This window comes from Gorilla gorilla, chromosome 7, assembly GCF_029281585.2.
Source record: "Gorilla gorilla gorilla isolate KB3781 chromosome 7, NHGRI_mGorGor1-v2.1_pri, whole genome shotgun sequence".
Lineage (NCBI taxonomy): Eukaryota > Metazoa > Chordata > Mammalia > Primates > Hominidae > Gorilla > Gorilla gorilla.
This window is the reverse complement of record NC_073231.2, coordinates 40166514-40184244: the sequence shown is the minus strand read 5'-3', so window position 1 is coordinate 40184244 and position 17731 is coordinate 40166514. Positions and strand designations below refer to the sequence as shown.

At 43.6% G+C, this 17731-nt stretch overlaps 1 protein-coding gene across 5 annotated transcripts in view; it reads right to left on the bottom strand.

Annotated features, from left to right (window-relative positions):
- TPD52 (tumor protein D52) overlaps positions 1 to 479 on the bottom strand; it is a 254482-nt gene extending 254003 nt beyond the window's left edge. For 2 of the 5 annotated variants that reach the window (XM_004047187.5, XM_019032445.4), the window contains exon 1: positions 312 to 468. In XM_004047187.5, coding sequence (XP_004047235.1) covers positions 312 to 330 — 19 coding nt within the window. In that variant the 5' untranslated portion in view covers positions 331 to 468. The other 3 variants (XM_055349564.2, XM_055349565.2, XM_004047186.5) reach the window with 2 other exon arrangements.
- Between the last annotated feature and the right edge of the window lie 17252 nt (positions 480 to 17731).

Sequence of the window (17731 nt, the reverse complement as noted above, 5' to 3'; positions counted from 1 at the left end):
GCTTTCCACCCAAAGCGCATCACGGCCGCCAGCCCCTGACGCTAGCCCCTTCGCCACCTCCCAGAACCTTCTCTCCCTCTCCCCCACACACGCACACTCACACTCACTCACACATGCAGTCCCATCTGCCCCCGCCAGAGCCGCTCCTTCCAGGGCCCCAGGATGCCAGATCCGGATCCGGGAGATGCAACTTGCGGCGCCGGCCCAGGAGGCTCGGCACCTGCTCGAGCCGCCGGGCCGCGCTCAGCCCCGCGCCGAGCCAAAGCCCGAGTCCAAGCCCGAGCCCAAGCCCGCTGGGTCCGCGCCCTCACCTTGCTCGCCGCGGTCCATGTCTCCAGCCCGCCGCCTCGCGTCCTCTGCAGCACCCCCGCCTGCAGCCCGTCCCGGCTCGGATCGCCCGCCGCGCCGCGTAGAGCTCCTCCTCGCCTCCGCCGGCGACTCCCGCGAAGTCCCCACCCCCAGAGGCGTCGGGCGCGGCGGCGCCGCCCGCCCTCGGCCTGGAGCGCTTTCCCGGGGCGTCACCCAACCACCTGACCCGGTCGACCTGTGCGCTCCGCCACGTCGGCGCGGGCGGCGCAGCGCTAGGAGGGCCGGGCGCACCCCGACTCCCGCACCGGCTGGAAGTCGGCCGGGAGGAGGGAAGAGGACGGCGAGGAGATGGACTCGGCCATGGAGGCTGCGTGGAGCCTGCTTGGGAACCGGGATGGCGTTTGCCTTCCACCATCAAGTTATTTATAAAATCAAAAGTTTCCTCCGAGGCCTTGGAGATGCCCTTTCTCTGCATCTGCGAACACCTACTTTCCTATATTCCTATACTTACAGTAGGAAACACAGGAACGTTATTTAGAAATGCCAGTGGCTCTTTTCTCTCTGTGTTTTATTACCTAAATAATGCCCTATGATGTCTTCTCTAACTAGGTCATAAACCAGCATAGGTGAAAATTGCAAAGAATCTCTTGAAAAATTATATAGTCTTTTCCACAGAATGCGGATTTTTTAGGTGACAAGCTAGGAAGATTTTCATATAATAAAAATCTGTTTTGAGTGCGGGACTGCGGACAACACTAAAATGAATTAAATCAAATGAAATTAATTAAATTAACCGAAGGTCAGAATTATCAGCAGAGATCTTTGGAAAATGCGTGTTGAGGCGTCATGTCCGTTGATCAAAGGACAGTTTGAGGTTCCCGTAACAATCCAGTTCTTTTCATTAGTAGCGTTAACAATCTGTTTTCACAGGGTTTTGCAGTTACTCGTCTTCCATGAAGTCACTTTGATTGTATGGGTCATGGTCTTCAGGTGGTGTCTCAATTTCGTAAGCCATCTGAGGCTGCAAATGAAGTGGGGCTTCTTTTCTGTGTTGCTTGACGTTTAGGCCGAAGCATTGTGTAGCACTCCACAGACAACAAAGAAGCACTTATTCAGATGTTTTAAAATTACTTGTAGTTACCTGAAGTGACTCCATGCTATTAATATCTCTATACTGTCGTGCTGTATGTAAAGTGTAGCTCTCTCCAGCCTGCATCTTCCAGTGTCTTCTGGTGACGTTTACTGTTTGACTCAACCAGATGTGATCTCTTCTATTTGAGTCCTTCTACTCTGACTGCACTTGGCTCCTCTCCTGTGGCACTCACCCCAGCACTGGTGCCAGGATGCTACCAGTGTATGTTTCACAGCCCTATTAGGTTACAAGCTCCAGGTGGTAAAGTCCTTAAAATGGCCTATTAAAAAAATCAAAAAACAGGCCTGGCAAGGTGGCTCACGCCTGTAATCCCAGCACTCCGGGAGGCCAAGGCGGGTGGATCACTTGAGGTCAGGAGTTTGAGACCAGCCTGGCCAACATGGTGAAACCTTGTGTCTACTAAAAATACAAAAATTGTCGGGCGCGGTGGCTCACGCCTGTAATCCCAGCACTTTGGGAGGCCGAGGCGGGCGGATCACGAGGTCAGGAGATCGAGACCATCCTGGCTAACACGGTGAAACCCCGTCTCTACTAAAAATACCAAAAATTAGCCAGGTGTGGTGGCGGGCGCCTGTAGTCCCAGCTACTCAGCAGGCTGAGGCAGGAGAATGGCATGAACCCGGGAGGCAGAGGTTGCAGTGAACTGAGATCACGCCACTGCACTCCAGCATGGGCAACAGAGTGAGACTCCATCTCAAAAAAAAAAAAAAAAAAAGTTCCAGGTGGGCAAAGATTATTTTGGTCATCTCTGCATCCTTTAATTCTACCATGCAATTGATAAATATTGTAATTTTAAACCAGGCATGGTGGTGTTTGCCTGTAAACCCAGCTACTCAGGAGGCCAAGGCAGGAGGATTGCTTGAGCCCAAAAAGGTGCAATATGATTTTTTTTTAAATTTTTTAATGTAACATAAAGGTAAATTTTGGCATCAGCAGAAAATTCTGTATGTGGTAAAGAATTTTTGAGTAGCTGATGCTGAGATCTATTGTATAGAGATAAACATCTGGAGAGACAATCTCTCAATGTACTAATCTGTGGACAAATAAATAGCACTTGAACATGAGTGTCCGTTACAAATATTTATTGTTTGTATCTGTTTAACTTACTGTATAGTGATGAACTTGTTATGTATGCTGAAAGGAAAAAAAGTCTTGTCTTTTGAAGAGCTTATAGAGTAGTTCACATGCAGCAGAGATGGCAAATAGCCTACCTGATAAACAGCTTTCCTGTTTTCCTTCCTAAGATAACCTAAATATTGTTTGGAGTGGCAATGTGCCCAGCTGAAACACTGGGCACTTCAAACTGCCTTGCAGCTGGAGGTGGGTCTCTCTCATTAATGTCCAATGAGATGTGAGCAAACTGTGCTAGTTGGAATCTCCAAGAAAGCATTTAAAAAGAAGACAGACTTGGCAGCATTACTTGGCCCTTCACCCTTCCCATTCCTGCTTAGAGGGGCAATAGCCATTTTGCAAACACGAGGAAGAAATTCACAAGCCAAGGACGGCAGAAAGAACCCAAGAATCCATGGCATCAGAGACCTGCTTCTTACAGGAAAAAAATAAATGCCTGACTTTGTAAGGCCACTGTAGTTGGCTTTCTGTTAGATGGAGCCAAATGCAATCCCAACTGATAGAATGTGCCATATAGAAAATGCACTCTGGCATGCACCCATGTAGGTGGATACATGCAATCCTGAGCCTTAGAGATAGATTAACTTAATTTTCTCTTTGAGGTTAAATGAGCACTGTTCATACTATAAATATCCTAGTACATGATATTTCCACAAAAGCCTGCTTTTCTCTTACATCTTCCTACTACATGTATTTCTACAAAAGCCTGCTTTTCTCTTGTGTCTTCGTACTACTTCATTTGTTTTCTTCTGACAGAATCTGTGCTTACAATTTATGCTGTGTTATTTCTGAAATGAACAGGTCTTATGTTTTAGCACTCTGAGGAATCTCTGGAGAATGGCTAGCACTTAAACAGAGCACCTGGGTGCATTGAGCTGAACCACATTTAAAAGGCTCAGTACAGGAAAGAAACACTAGATTTACTTTGTGGTGTTATTATTGTTGATGGGAACGTGGATTTTTTTTTAAGTTTCTTTTTTTAAGTTTCTTTTTTCAAAATACTCATTTGTTGGTGAAATTTTTACAAGAAATTGTAAACTTCCCCCGAAACAAATGCATTGAAGCAAATGAAGGTATTGAAAAGGATAGATAGAAACCGACTTATGTAAGTGGAAAAACTCTATACTCTGCCCTTGTTGTATGTATCTTCCTTGACCGATAGCCAGCAGAAATCACACAGAATGTGTGACAAGTGGGATGCTTTCTGTAGTCTTACCCCTCATATTTGTGGGGCCTGGGGCGAGGATACAAATGGAGGCCCTGGCTTTCTCTTCTGGCTCTGTCCTTTCACTTTGACTCTGTCCTGCACCAGGCTGGCCCACTCCCTTGTGCGTGGATGCCTTAGGACATATCCCACCTCTATCCACCCTTTCCCATCAGCCGAGCCTTGGCCATACCTCCATTCTAGGGTTGCACTCAAAAGGACTGTCCTGGGAGAAAAGCTGAAAGCCTTGACAACAGATGTTGGCCAGTTTAGGCAAGAGATTCTGTAGTTATAGGTATCAGATGCACTGTTGATAAAGAGGGGGTAGATATTTGATGCTAGGGACTGCTCATCAAGGAGAATAAAAGTGGGAAGTCTCTATGGGACCCAGGGCGCCCAGTGGAGGGGCTTCAGGTAGCCTGGGTCTAGGGTTGCTGCCAGATAAGAGAAAAGGACACCCAGTTCAATTTGAATTTCAGATAAATGACAAGTAATTTTTTAGTGTAAGTATATCCCTGGCCAGGAGTGGTGGCTCACCCCTGTAATCCCAGCACTTTAGGAGGCCAAGGCGGGTGGATCACTTGAGGTCAGGAGTTCGAGACCAGCCTGGCCAGCGTGATCAACCCCTGTCTCTACTAAAAATACAAAAAATTAGTTGGGTGTGGTGGCACATGCTTATAATCCCAGCTCCTCAGGAGGCAGAGGCAGGTGAATCACTTGAACTCGGGAGGTGGAGGTTGCAGTGAGCCAAGATTGCACCACCGTACTCCAGCCTGAGTGACAGAGCAAGACTTTGTCTCAAAAAAAACCCAAAAAAGTATACCCTACAATATTTGCAACATACTTATACTAAAATTTATTATTTATCTTAAATTCTTAGCAAGTTGTCTTACATTTCTATTTGCTAAATCTGACTACCCTACCTATGTCAAAGGGTAGTTCTGGCTCTCTGATTGTTCAAACAAATGAAGGCATATGATACCACAATTTTGAAAATTATATCATCATCCAGGAGAAAGATAGACTCTTCCTGCTTGAATCATGGTAGTAAACAAAGGGATGAAGGTTAGGGGGCCCAAGAGATCAAAAACAAGTTTTGGAGAAAAATTGATTTAATGTCAGGTAATGAACATTTTTTTGCTTAAGATAATTGAATAGCCATCTTATTGTATTCTCTTAGCCATGTAAGAGACTGACTGTGAATATGAAATAAACAACTTTTAAAAATGTGTAGAAACAGGTATTGGCAGGAAAGAGTACTTAACACTAATGGAGGTTGGACACGTAAATACCTAAACATTAACAGGAAACGATCTCACACTATTGATTTTGGCTACATTAAGAAAAGCCATAGACACTTAATCTTTCTTGTATGTTTTTAAGCCACTCTGGATTCTGTGTATTTATCAAATTACATATGGGAACTGGGTAGGGAAGGGAGTGCTGGGAGAGCCATTGTCCCTTTTCTCCTGGAGTCTCCACCATCACCGTTCTAATCTTTTCATCTCTCTCTAAGATTACTCCAGGGCATAAAATGCATTAGAGATATGTATATTTAACAATTAAGTGATTAACAATATTTCTAAATTTTTACACTGGTGTTCAACTCAGTGTCTTACAAACCATTTCACCCCTGCAAAGATAGCTAGTTTTCCAGAATGCCAATGGTCCTCTGGCAGAAATGGTGTAGGCCAGAATGGCAAGTGCCCAGGGTCTTTGATGAAGAGCAAAATTCTGTGCCACTGTCACCAAAATATAACTCTGCAAGACCAGAAACAACTGAAAACTCTGGAGTGGATTTATCTAAACCATCACTTTAAACTATCTGGCCAGGCGCAGTGTCTTATATCTATAATCCCAGCACTTTGGGAGGCCAAGGAGGGAGGATCATTGGGGGTCAGGAGTTCAAGACTAGGCTGGCCAACATGGCGACTAAGATACAAAAATTAGCCAGGAGTGGTGGTGGCACATGCCTGTAATCCTAGCTACTTGGGAGGCTGAGGCACAAGAACAGCTTGAACTCGGGAGGCGGAGGTTGCAGTGAGCAGAAATGGCACCACTGCACTCCAGCCTGGGCGATGGAGTGAGACTCTGTCTCAAAAACAAAAACAAACAAAAACATCACTATGGATCTGAGTGTGGTGGCTCAGACCTGTTATCCCAGCACTTTGGAAGGTTGAGGTGGGAGGATTGCTTGAGTCCAGGAGTTTGAGACCAGCCTGAGCAACTTAGTAAGACCTCCTTGTCTCTACCAAAAAGTCAAAAGTTAGCCAAGCATGGTGGTATGTGCCTGTAGTCCTAGCTACTCAGGAGGCTGAGGCAGAAGAATTGCTTGAGCCCGAGAGGTTGAAGCTACAGTGAGTCAAGATTGCACCACTGCACTCAGTGTGGGCAACGGAGCAACACTCTGCCTCAAAAAAAAAAAAAAAAAAGAAAGAAAGAAAAAAGAAAAGAAAAGAAGAAGAAAGAAAAGAAAACATCACTATCTTGGGCCTCTCACTTAAGCTTCTCTGGTTCACTGTCCTCATCTCTAAACTATGGAGTCATACTTTAGGATAAAGATGGCATATCAGACACATTTTTATTGATTGATTGATTGAGACATGGTCTCAGCTGTTGCCCAGACTGAAATACAGTGGCAAGATCAATGCAGCTCACTGCACTGATGTGCAGCTCACTGCAGCCCCAACCTCCTGGGCTCATGCAGTCCTCCCATTTCAGCCTACTGAGTAGCTGAGACTACAGCCGTGAACCACAGCATCCAGCCTTATTTATTTTTAAAATGTTTTTTATTGAGATATAACTCATGTACCATAAAGCTCACCCTTCTGAAGTAAAAAATTAAGAGGTTCTTGTAAATTCTCAACATAGATTCATTCTTACTTCCTCCCTATGCTGCTAAAATTACAGTAAAGAGATAAACTCACAAGGACAAAGAGAATGTGAGTGTCTACGTAATGATAATTGATCTTGTGAATCTGAGAAGGCCAAATGCTAAACTGGCAGTGGGGAAAGCCAAGAAGAACCTAATTTCCATTGCAGCACTTCCAAAAACCTCAGGACTTGGCATCAGGTATCTGTGGATGTAGAAAGAAAGTGAGGCTCAAAACAAGAGGATTGGTTGAAAGTTTACTTAAGAAGTTGGGTCCCATCCCCTTCCCTATTCTACAAGAATACTAAAGTGGCTTCTCTGGAGAGGGAAATTTGACAATCTCTTTACTAGAAGACTAAGTACATTTGAGGCTGAGGATTTCCTAATACAGGCAGAAAAATTCATTAGCAGTTCACATCATGAATGCTGTTTCTCCAGCCTTGCTCTGCTTGGTTCTCAGGATGCAAACAGCCAGGCATATACTGTGAAAGCAGGAGACCAAAAGATCCATCTCTCAGGAATTTAACCAACCTAAGAGTAAAGAACTAAAAATGTTGACATTGGATAAACCAGATCACCTTACCCTCAAATCTGTGGTCACAAGTCTTGCCCATGTACCTAAAGAGACCAGTCAGCTGCTTCATGCTCAGGGCAGGCAGCCATGATCCAGAGAAAAACCCTGATATGGTTTGACTCTGACCCCACCCAAATCTCACCTTGAATTGTAATAATCCCTATGTGTCAAAGGCGGAGCCAGGTGGAGATAATTGAATCATGGGGGCAGTTTCCCCCATATTTTTCTTGTGGAAGTGAATAAGTCTCACAAAATGTGATGGTTTTATAAATGGGAGTTACCCTGCACATGTTCTCTCTCTTGCCTGCTGCCATGCAAGACATGACTTTGCTCCTCTTTTGCCTTCCACCATGATTGTGAGGCCTCCCTAGCCATGTGAAACTGTGTGTCAATTAAACCTCTTTTCTTTATAAATTACCCACTCTCCAGTATGTTTTTATTAGCAGCGTGGGACCCAACTAATACAAGTCCCTTAATGGAAGATAAAGACCAAAATAAGCACCATAAAAAGGCAACTTACAGGAAACAAACTATACAAGGAGAAGGAAACAAACAGATCTTTAAAGCTATTGTTATTATATTCAGAGAGATAAGTGAAAATATCCTAAACATGAGACAAAAATAGTTTGCTCTATAAAAAATGGAGCATTCAGAGAAAAACCAGTTGTTAGAAATTAAATATATTATAGCAGACATTAAAACTCCTGTGGTAGGTATCATTTGGGATAAAGATCTCCAAGGATGTCTGTGTCCTAATCCCAGAACCTTTGGCAAAAAGGGACTTTACGGACTTGATAAAGGTTAGAGATCTTGAGAGAGGGAGATTATCCTGGATTATCAGATGGACCCACTCTAATAACATGTGCTCTTTTGTTTTTGTTTTTTGAGACAGGGTCCCACTCTGTCACCAAGGCTGGAATGTAGTGGCATGATCTTGGCTAACTGCAGCCTCGACTTCCAGGGCTCGAAAAAATCCTCCCACCTCAGCCTCCCAGGTAGCTGGGACTACAGATGAGCACCACCACACCCAGCTAATTTTCATATGTTTTTGTAGAGACAGGGTTTTGTCACGTTGCCCAGACTGATCTTAAACTCCTGAGCTTAAGTGATCTGCTCACTTTGGCCTCCCAAAGTGCTGGGATTACAGGTGTGTGCCCCTGCACCCCACCTACATGTGCTCTTAAGAGCTGAGAATCTTGTGACTGAGAGATGCCACAACAGAAAAAGAGGCAGGAGAGTTTCGAAAGCATGAGAGGACTTGACCCACTCTTGCTGGCTTTGAAGATGGAGAAAAGGGGACCATGGGCCAAGGAGTACGGGTGACCTCTATAAGATGAATGAGCCCTTAGTTGACCACCATCAAGAAAACAGGACCTTAGCATACAATCATGTGACACCGAATTGCAACAACCTGAATATGCAAGAAACAAATTTTTCTCAAAAGCCTCTAGAAAGAACATACCTTGTTAGTCCTAGATACCTTGACATTAGTCCTGTGAGGCTCATGTTAGACTCCTGATCCTCAGAACCATAAGTTAATACCTCTGTGCTATTTTAAGCCACTCCATGGTTGGTTTGGAGTATAAAGTAAATTTTCTAGAGAGAAGACCAAAAAACAAAGGTATGAAAAATAAAGGGGAACATATAAGAAAATCAGAAGACTGATCCCAGAGGTCTAACATCCAAAAAAGAGGCTAAGAGAAAGACATGGAAGAAACAGAAAAAAAGAAGTTATCAGTGAAATAATTCAGGGAATTTCCCCAAACTGAAGGATTTCCAGATTGAACGGGCTCACTGAGAACACAGCACAAATTTATAAAGTTCAGAACACTGGAGATAAAGACCCCACAAGTTGTAGAGATGGAAAAAAAATGGTCACATTCAAAGTAAAAGGAATAACAATGGGTTTGGAGTCATGGACAACAAAACTAGAAGACAATGGAGGATTAGGCTTAATTTACTGAAGAAAAGTGATTTCTACCTTATTTTCTTCTTAGATTGAAAAGACAGAATGGGAGCAGGTAAGAAAGTTAGGAATGAGTAATACTGAGGGGTGAATAGAAAGGATGAATCCTCATCATTCATAGAGGAAAACTGGTGGATAATGCCGAAAACTGGAATTATCAATATATGCAAGTTATTTAAAAAAAAAAAAAAAACTAGGCCAGGTGTGGTGGCTCATGCCTGTAATCCCAGCACTTTGGGAGGCCAAGGAGGGCAGATCACTTGAGGTCAGGAATTCAAGACCAGCCTGAACAACATAATGAAATCCAATCTCTATTAAAAATACAAAAATTAGCCAGGCGTGGTGGTGGGTGCCTGTAATCCCAGCTACTCTGGAGGCTGAGGCAGGAGAATGGCTTGAACCAGGGAGGCAGAGGTTGCAGTGAGCCGAGATCGCGCCACTGCACTCCAGCCTGGGCGACAGAGCCTAGACTCTGTCAAAAACAAACAAACAGAAAACCTAAATGATTTTGATTTGAAAGTGGTTGCCTTCAAGGAGGAAAATGCAAAGGGTAAGAGGGTGGACTGCTGGGTTTTTCTGTTTTGTTTTTTGCTTTTTTGCAAAAATCCTTGTTTGCCTCTTTAAAATATGTACATGTATAACTATAAAAAACTAAAAACTGGAAAGTAAAAATAAAAAGACTGATAAATTAGTGAGACAATAAGTTAAAAAAACAAATTAGGTTGCATGAATATACTAGGTAGCACAAACTTTTTTTTAGGGAGAAGCTATTTGCTATTTCCCTGAATCCTTGAAGTAGCCATGAAATCTCTGTGTTTGTTCTTTGAAGAGAGCTCTCAAGCCCCACACATTTCCAGTGAAATATAAGGACCCTTACTGACACTATTTCCAATTTTCCTTTCAGCTCTGAAAATCTATGGTGCGTAGGAAGATGGACAAAACATTCTTTGTGATGAGAAAGCAAAGCAGATTGTGATCACATTTTTGGAAAAAATAGATTTGCATATTCGATCTTATGCACAGAAAGATATCTGGCAAGACATTGACAAATGTTAATAATAGTTACTTCTTGATGGTAGGCTCAGATTATTTTTATTATCCTCTTTAGTTTGTTCTTGATATATTTTTTAACACTGAGCTTATCATATTAACAGTAATCTACATTGTTTAATAGGTACGGGCTGAGCATGGTGGCTCATGCCCATAATCCCAACACTTTGGGAGGCCAAGGCAAGTAGATTGCTTGAACCCAGGAGTCCGAGACCAATCTGGGCAACATGGTGAGACCCTATGTCTACAAAAAATACAAAAAGTAGCTGGGTGTGGTGGCGCATGCCTGCAGTCCCAGGTACTTGTGGGGTTGAGGCAAGAGGATTGCTTGAGCCCCAGGAGGTCAAGGCTGCCGTGAACCATGATTGCCCCACTGCACTCCAGCCTGGGCAATAGAGTAAGACCCTGTCTCAAAAAAAAAAAACAAAAAAAAACAAAAAACACACACACACCAAAGAAAGAAAGAAAAGAAACAGGTACAGAGTTTCAGTTGGGATGATGAAAAAGTTCTGGAGTTCTGTGAATGTACTAAATGCCACTGGGCTATACACTTTAAATGATTAAGGTGGTAAATTTTATCTTGTGTATATGTTACCAACACAACAAAAAAGAGTTATCCAATACTTGCCCTTTATTCGCTTCCAATTAATTATTATAAATAACAGGTAACTGTTTGAGAGGGTCAGAAAAAATGTCAAACAAGTTTAAAGAAGATGTGACCAGCCTGGGTAACATAGACCCCATCTCTATATTTTAAAAATAATTTGTAGAATTTTTTTTAAGTTTGAAGAAGACACTGAATACTGTAAAATTGCCTAACAATTGATATTTTCTGAAGGCAGCTCTCTTGGTGGGATGTAACTCCTAACTTTCTCTCAAAAGTTTTTGTTGTTGTTGTTGCTGTTGTTGTTCCATAAGGAAAATGAATTTAAGAGAAGTTTGGGCCAGGCACAGTGGTGCACACCTGTGATGCCAGCTGCTCGGGAGGCTGAGGAGGGTGGATCACTTGAGCCCAGGAGATTGAGGCTGCAGTGAACCCTGATTGTACCACTGCACTCCAGCCTGGGTGACAGATGGAGACCTTGTCTTAAAAAATTAAAATAAAAATAAAAATGAGAGGAAGCTTGATTCTCAGTAGGGGCATGAGAAAGATAGACTAATATGGTTCCCCTATGCAAAAAAAATTTTTTTTTTAATTTTGAGATAGAGTCAAAATTTAAAAAAAGATCGCGCCAGGCTGGAGTGCAGTCACCTCAAGTGATCTGTCTGCCTCAGCCTCCCAAAGTGCTAGGTTTACAGGCATGAGCCACCACGCCTGGCCAAAATGTTTTGTCCATTGTTGCAGTCAGGGTCCCTGTCACATAGCTTGTGAGATGGAGATTTGAGTGCTGGGGGTGGATTGGTGAGCACCCTGGGATCCGACCTGTTGGGAAGAGAAGCCAGAAGGATTCAATGGGGGAAGAATGGACTGTGTGTGATGCAGTCACAACAGAGGCCTCATCCCATTCCTCCAGAAGCTCTGGAGCCACAGTGTCTCTTCAGAGTTGTCCCAAATTGAAGCAAACGGCCCTGCCTTTATACCCCCATGCTGACCCACCCTAGGAAGTGGGCTGCCCTCAGGAAATGATCTTGGGCAAGGTGGCTTTTCAAGATTGACGGCAGGTCTCACCAAGGAACTTCCCAGAGGGTCATCAGCTGCCAACATTCCCAGTCCAGAAGAGAAGATGTGGATGGCACCACTGAGGGTCCTCGCCAATCATATGTTCTAGAACGTTCCTGGGCTTTTCGACCTGTATCATAAATCATCCATATGAATCAGAATAGAACTAAGGAGTGTCAACCAGGAAGTTAAAGACTAAACCTACCTTCCAATGAAATTGGAGTTTAACAATAAGGAGAAAAAGGTTCCACTCCCCACATGTTAGGACGTTGACCCCAGAGCCTCCTCAGAGAGCCAAAAATGTACTCCAAATGACCCTGTAATGATATACTATGGCACTGTCACCAAAATCTTTTCAAAGTAGCTCCAAAGGAAGCTTTGCTCATGGTGTAGCTTAAGCCCAGCTCTTTTTCTCCAGCCCTAAAAAAGGAAAATAAAAATATTGAAGTCCTTTTATGGGCTTATTCCTAAAGCCCAAGATGCACAATAGTATAAGTGCTTTTTCTTTATGAAAACATTAAAACAAAAATGATGCATCATTAAAGAGAATCTCTCTTTCCCTCAATTATGTTCTGTCTTGCTTCCCCTCGAGGGAAACCGCCAAAGAAGGAGGAGGTTTATAAAGTAAATGACTAGATGCAGATGTGAAATGACCTACCAGAGAGCTACTTCTGCTGATATGGGAAAGAAATACTCTCCCTCCAGTCTCTACCAATAAACCAGCGGAGGTCTCCCCATTAGTCATGGGACTTAGGAAATCACACTTGCTGGCCTATGGATGAACTGCCTGAAAAATATTTCCTCAGGTTCTCTACATTTTCTTTAAGGTTTTGAATTCTGCACTGGAAAAAAGTTGAATTATTTTCTCCAATTCACACTTCATTATATTCAATATTGCAATTTTAATGAAGCCAAAGATCAATGTGAGGATACCTACTAACATTCTGACTCTTCACAACCTTGGGGCGACAGAATGACATCTTGCAAATGAGGACACTGCGACACAAAGAATATAAGGAAACCTACTGAAAATCAAATACCTCTTAAATGTCAGAACTGTAACTCACCAGAGATCTCCCTTCAAGTTTAGAGCTCTTCTCACTACACCACAAAATGGCTCTGAGGGTGAATTAATGCATTGTCACAGCTTCAGTCAGGAGAAAGAAACAACCACATCTGAACACTTCCTATTTAACCCAGCAGCCTGGTCCCATCCCAAAGGACAGACCTAGAATCAAAAAATTATGGAATAGTCATGTGAATTGGGGCTAGAAACTTCTGTATGTGAACATCTGGTTTGGTCCTTTGCCTTCAAGGAAATAACTTTATTGTTATGTCCATTTTCTTGGAATAGGAGTTGAGTCCAAAGAGGATCAGTAAGTGCCCAGGGCTTATAGTTATTGAGGAAGAGACAACCAAACCTGAATCCTCAAAATTACTTTGTGGTATAGGAAACAGCCAGACTATTTTGAACTGACTTTGGCCATGTTTCAGGCAGCCCGGGAAGGGACATTTGCTCAATAGGTGGAGTGGACTTCTGTGTAGACAATGAGGTTTTAAATTTTCATTTAATTTATTTATTTTGAGAGAGGGATCCACTCTGTCACCCAGGCTGGAGTGCAGTGGCGTGATCATAGCTCACTGTAGCCTTGAACTCCCAGATTTGAGTGATCCTCCTGCCTCCGCCTCCCAAGTAGCTAGAACTACAGGCATGTGCCACCATATCTGGCTAATTTTTTAATTTTCTGTAGAGACAAGGCCCTGCTATGTCACCTAGGCCTTGAACTCCTGACCTCCCTCCTCAGCCTCCCAAAGTGCTGGGATTACAGGCATGAGCCACAACGCCTGGCCCAGTGGAGTTTAAGGGGCGTCAGATTACTATTAAGAAACTGAGGCTGTGCACAGTGGCTCACGCCTGTAATCCTAGCACTTTGGGAGGCCGAGGTGGGTGGATCACTTGAGGTCAGGAGTTCAAGACTAGCCTGGCCAACACGGTGAAACCCCATCTCTACTAAAAATACAAAAATTAGCTGGGCATGGTGGTGGATGCCTGTAATCCTAGCTACTCGGGAGGCTGAGGCAGGAGAATCACTGGAACCCAGGAGGCAGAGGTTGCAGTGAGCTGAGATGGCACCACTGCACTCTAGCCTGGGCGACAGAGCAAGATTCTGTCTCAAAAAAAGAAAAAGGAAAAGAAACTGAATATACAAATGGACATTGGAGGCTGGGTGCGATGGCTTACACCTATAATTCCAGCATTTTGGGAGGCTGAAGCAGGAATTCCAGACAATGGCCAGACTGTATATGACCATAGAACCCTGTCCCACAACCTGTGTCAACCAGATCAGAAAGCCAAACCATAGCCTATGCAGCAATCAACCCAGAATAGTTAGGACTTTGCCCATAACTGTCAGGTTTCCTATTTTTTGCCTATTTCCAACTCAGGACCAACCAGAGGAAGCCAAATATGCTCCTCAAACTAATCATAGGAGATGCTCACTGCTAATTGGCCTGCTCCCAGCTTCCCCATGCCAAGAACCCCTAACCAAATCATACTGGAAGCCTTTGGTGGTGTTTTTGTTTTGTTTTGTTTTTTCATTATAAATCTTCCCCTTCTCCTGGCTGCCTTTGAGTCTCTGCCAAACACAAATGATGGTGGCTGACAACCTGGATAGAGCAGGCTCTGAATAAACAGCCTCTGATTGTTCTCATTTGGGCATCTTTGTTTATTTCTACATTTTTCCTGGAGGTTCACAACACACAGGCTGCACTTCCCGCTGCTGCAGATGCCAGCCTTCAGTCAGGTGTGGCTTCAGGAAGGCCCCTTGTGTCTTGCTGCTTGTGGCCTTTGAGTCCATGATGACATGGTAAATCAGCACTAGGCTTACATTCTGCTCTTTTACATTGAGTTCTTTGGCCATTTATTCTGTTTGGTACCCAGGTTATTTATTCATCTCCATTTGTTTGGCATCCTTCACGGAATCAGTTCCATTTCCTTTTTTTTTTTTTTTCTTTTTTTCGAGATGGAGTCTTGCTCTGTCACCCAGGCTGGAGTGCAGTGGCACGATCTCAGCTCACTGCAATCTCCGCCTCCCGTGTTCAAGCCATTCTCCTGCCTCAGCCTCCTGAGTTGCTAGGATTACAGGCGTGCACCACCACGCCTGGCTAATTTTTTTATTTTTAGTAGATACGGGGGTTTCACCATGTTGGCCAGGCTGGTCTTGAACTCCTGACTTCGTGATCCACCTGCCTCGGCCTCCCAAAGTGCTGGGATTATAGGTGTGAGCCACCGCACCTGGCCCCTAATCAGTTCCATTTATTTTCATCCTTTTTGCTCTTGTTTGTGCTTTCAATTTGTATTATGCTGTCTAAAAGGATTATTTGACATAAAAGGAGAATCAAAAGGTATAGCCCAGACATAGGTCCTATTAGCCAATTTTTTTTAATCATCCTCACAGACTGGGGCATTTGTGGTTCTCACCAAAATGGTAGCTATTCAGACAAATTTTGTTGTGGATTACCAATAAAACTGAATAAGTCACTTCTGTCTTTGTCATGATTTTTTTCTCCCAGGAGCTTGGCTTTGATCCAGACAGAATGCTGTTTTTCTCTCTGCTTTTCTGCATACTAGGGGGCACAGATTGTGGGGTCTGCATTCAGAGGTGGTCCATTGTCAGGTTGGGGCCTGAGACACAAAGTGCAAAACCATTACTTTTAAGTAATTGTTGCCCCCTCTCCAGGGGTTGTGTAAGTCTAGGTCTTCTCCTCTTCCAGGAAAAACTTCTTACTGGAACTCTCATTATAACCCTAATTCTTATGACTTCTTTCTAAATGCATGACTTCACCAAGGTCCTTCAATGGCCACTCTGGGGAAACATTTGACTTCAGCAGTATTGTTCATTTGAGAGGAACCTTAGAAAAGAAGAGAAATAAACTTTCTCATGTCCAATGGGCAGTAATTTTTTATTGGTATGTGGAGGCCTCTGAATGAAATTTGGATTCAATAATTGGTTCACTAAAAAACTAAATGGCCAAAGCTAATGAGGAATTTGACAAACTTAAGCAATAACAATCTAGACTCATTTCCCTAGTATGCCTCCCCACTGCTTGTTCTCAGCTGCTTCCCTATATCCAGCCCTCCCTCTTCTGCCTTATCCTCCTGATCTCTTTCCTTCTGCCCCTCCATAGACTCCTCCCTCCGCTTCCCCCACATCCAGACTCCCCAACCTTTCCTAACAACTTTCCTAAGACCTGAAAATATCAGTTGACTCTAAACATCAATCCTGCCCTTGAACCAGCATGCAACTGTAAAATTTAAACCTTAGACCCTCTGAAGTTTATGACCATTCTCAGTACAACCATGTGAAACATCAACCCCAGTGATACATCATCAGTGGAAACCGTAACAATACTACATTGAACTGGCCCAAGGGTCTCACCCAGAAGATCACATTAGCTGCTTCTCCCCACCTTGAACCATGGCCAAATCCTATTAGCTTCATCTAGATCCACTTATGCCTGAATGATAGTTCACTTCTGTTCTTCCCAGTTAGGTGAACCGGTAATTCCCTTTTTTACTTAAGCTACATTGAGTTAAGTGTCTATCATTTGTAATCAAAAGAAAACTGATGGCTGAGCATGGTGGCTCACACCTGTAATACCAACAGTTTGGGAGACTGAGGTGGGAGGATCACTTGAGCCCAGGAATTTGAGACCAGCCTGGGAAACATAGGGAGACCCCACCCCTACAAAAAATTAAAAAATTAGTGCGGTGGTATGTGCCTGTGATCCCTACTTGGGAGGCTGGTGTGGAAGGATCACTTGAGCCCAGGAGGTTGAGGCTGTAGTGAGCTGTGATTGTGCCACTGAACTCCAGCCTGAGTAACAGAGCAAGACCCTGTCTCAAAAAAAGAAAAAAAAAAAAAAATGCTGATGAATATAGTAGAAATTACAAGATGTGCTAAGAAGTATGATTTAAACCTTGAAAGTCATGTGTAGTCACAAGTGAAGGGTTTTAATCACATGAGTGATATGGTCAGTCTGTTTGACTTTCTCTGATTGGTCATGAATTAGAAGTGAGGACAAAAAAAACAGAAGCTGGCAGTCATTGACCCAGTCCTGACAGTTCTGTGCTGATTGCTGCAGAGGTTGTGATTTGGCTTCCTGAACAGGTTGTGGGCCAGAGTTCTTCATCATAGATGTCTAATCATTATCTATTTCTTTTTTTAATTTTTTAGACAGAGTCTCACTCTGTCGCCGAGCCTGGAGTGCAGCGGTGCATTCTTAGCTCATTGCAACCTCCACCTCCCTGGTTCAAGTGATTCTCATGCCTCAGACTCCTGAGTAGCTGGATTACAGACACGCTCCACCACGCTTGGCTAATTTTTTATATTTGTAGTAGAGATGGGGTCTCACCATGTTGCCAGGCTGGTCTCAAACTCCTGGCCTTAAGTGATCCACCCACCTTGGCCTCCCAAACTGCTGGGATTACAGCGTGAGCCACTGTGCCCGGCCGGATCACTATCCATTTCTATATTCAGTCTCTCAGTCCCATTTTGGTCTCTCATTTTTGAGCAGTTCCCCAGCTCACAAAATGTTGGAAATCCAGGTTTTTACTTCTTAGAGATTGTCCAGTTGTCTCCATAGCTAATTGAGAGATCTTGACTTGTTGTATCATCATTGTGATCGTCCAGCAAGAAAGTGACCGAATGGATACATTTAAGACTCTGACGAGAATACAGTAGATCAGCATGATGACCACTATGACAAAAACAAGAGCAATTAACATTACCTGTAAAATGCTTCAAAACCA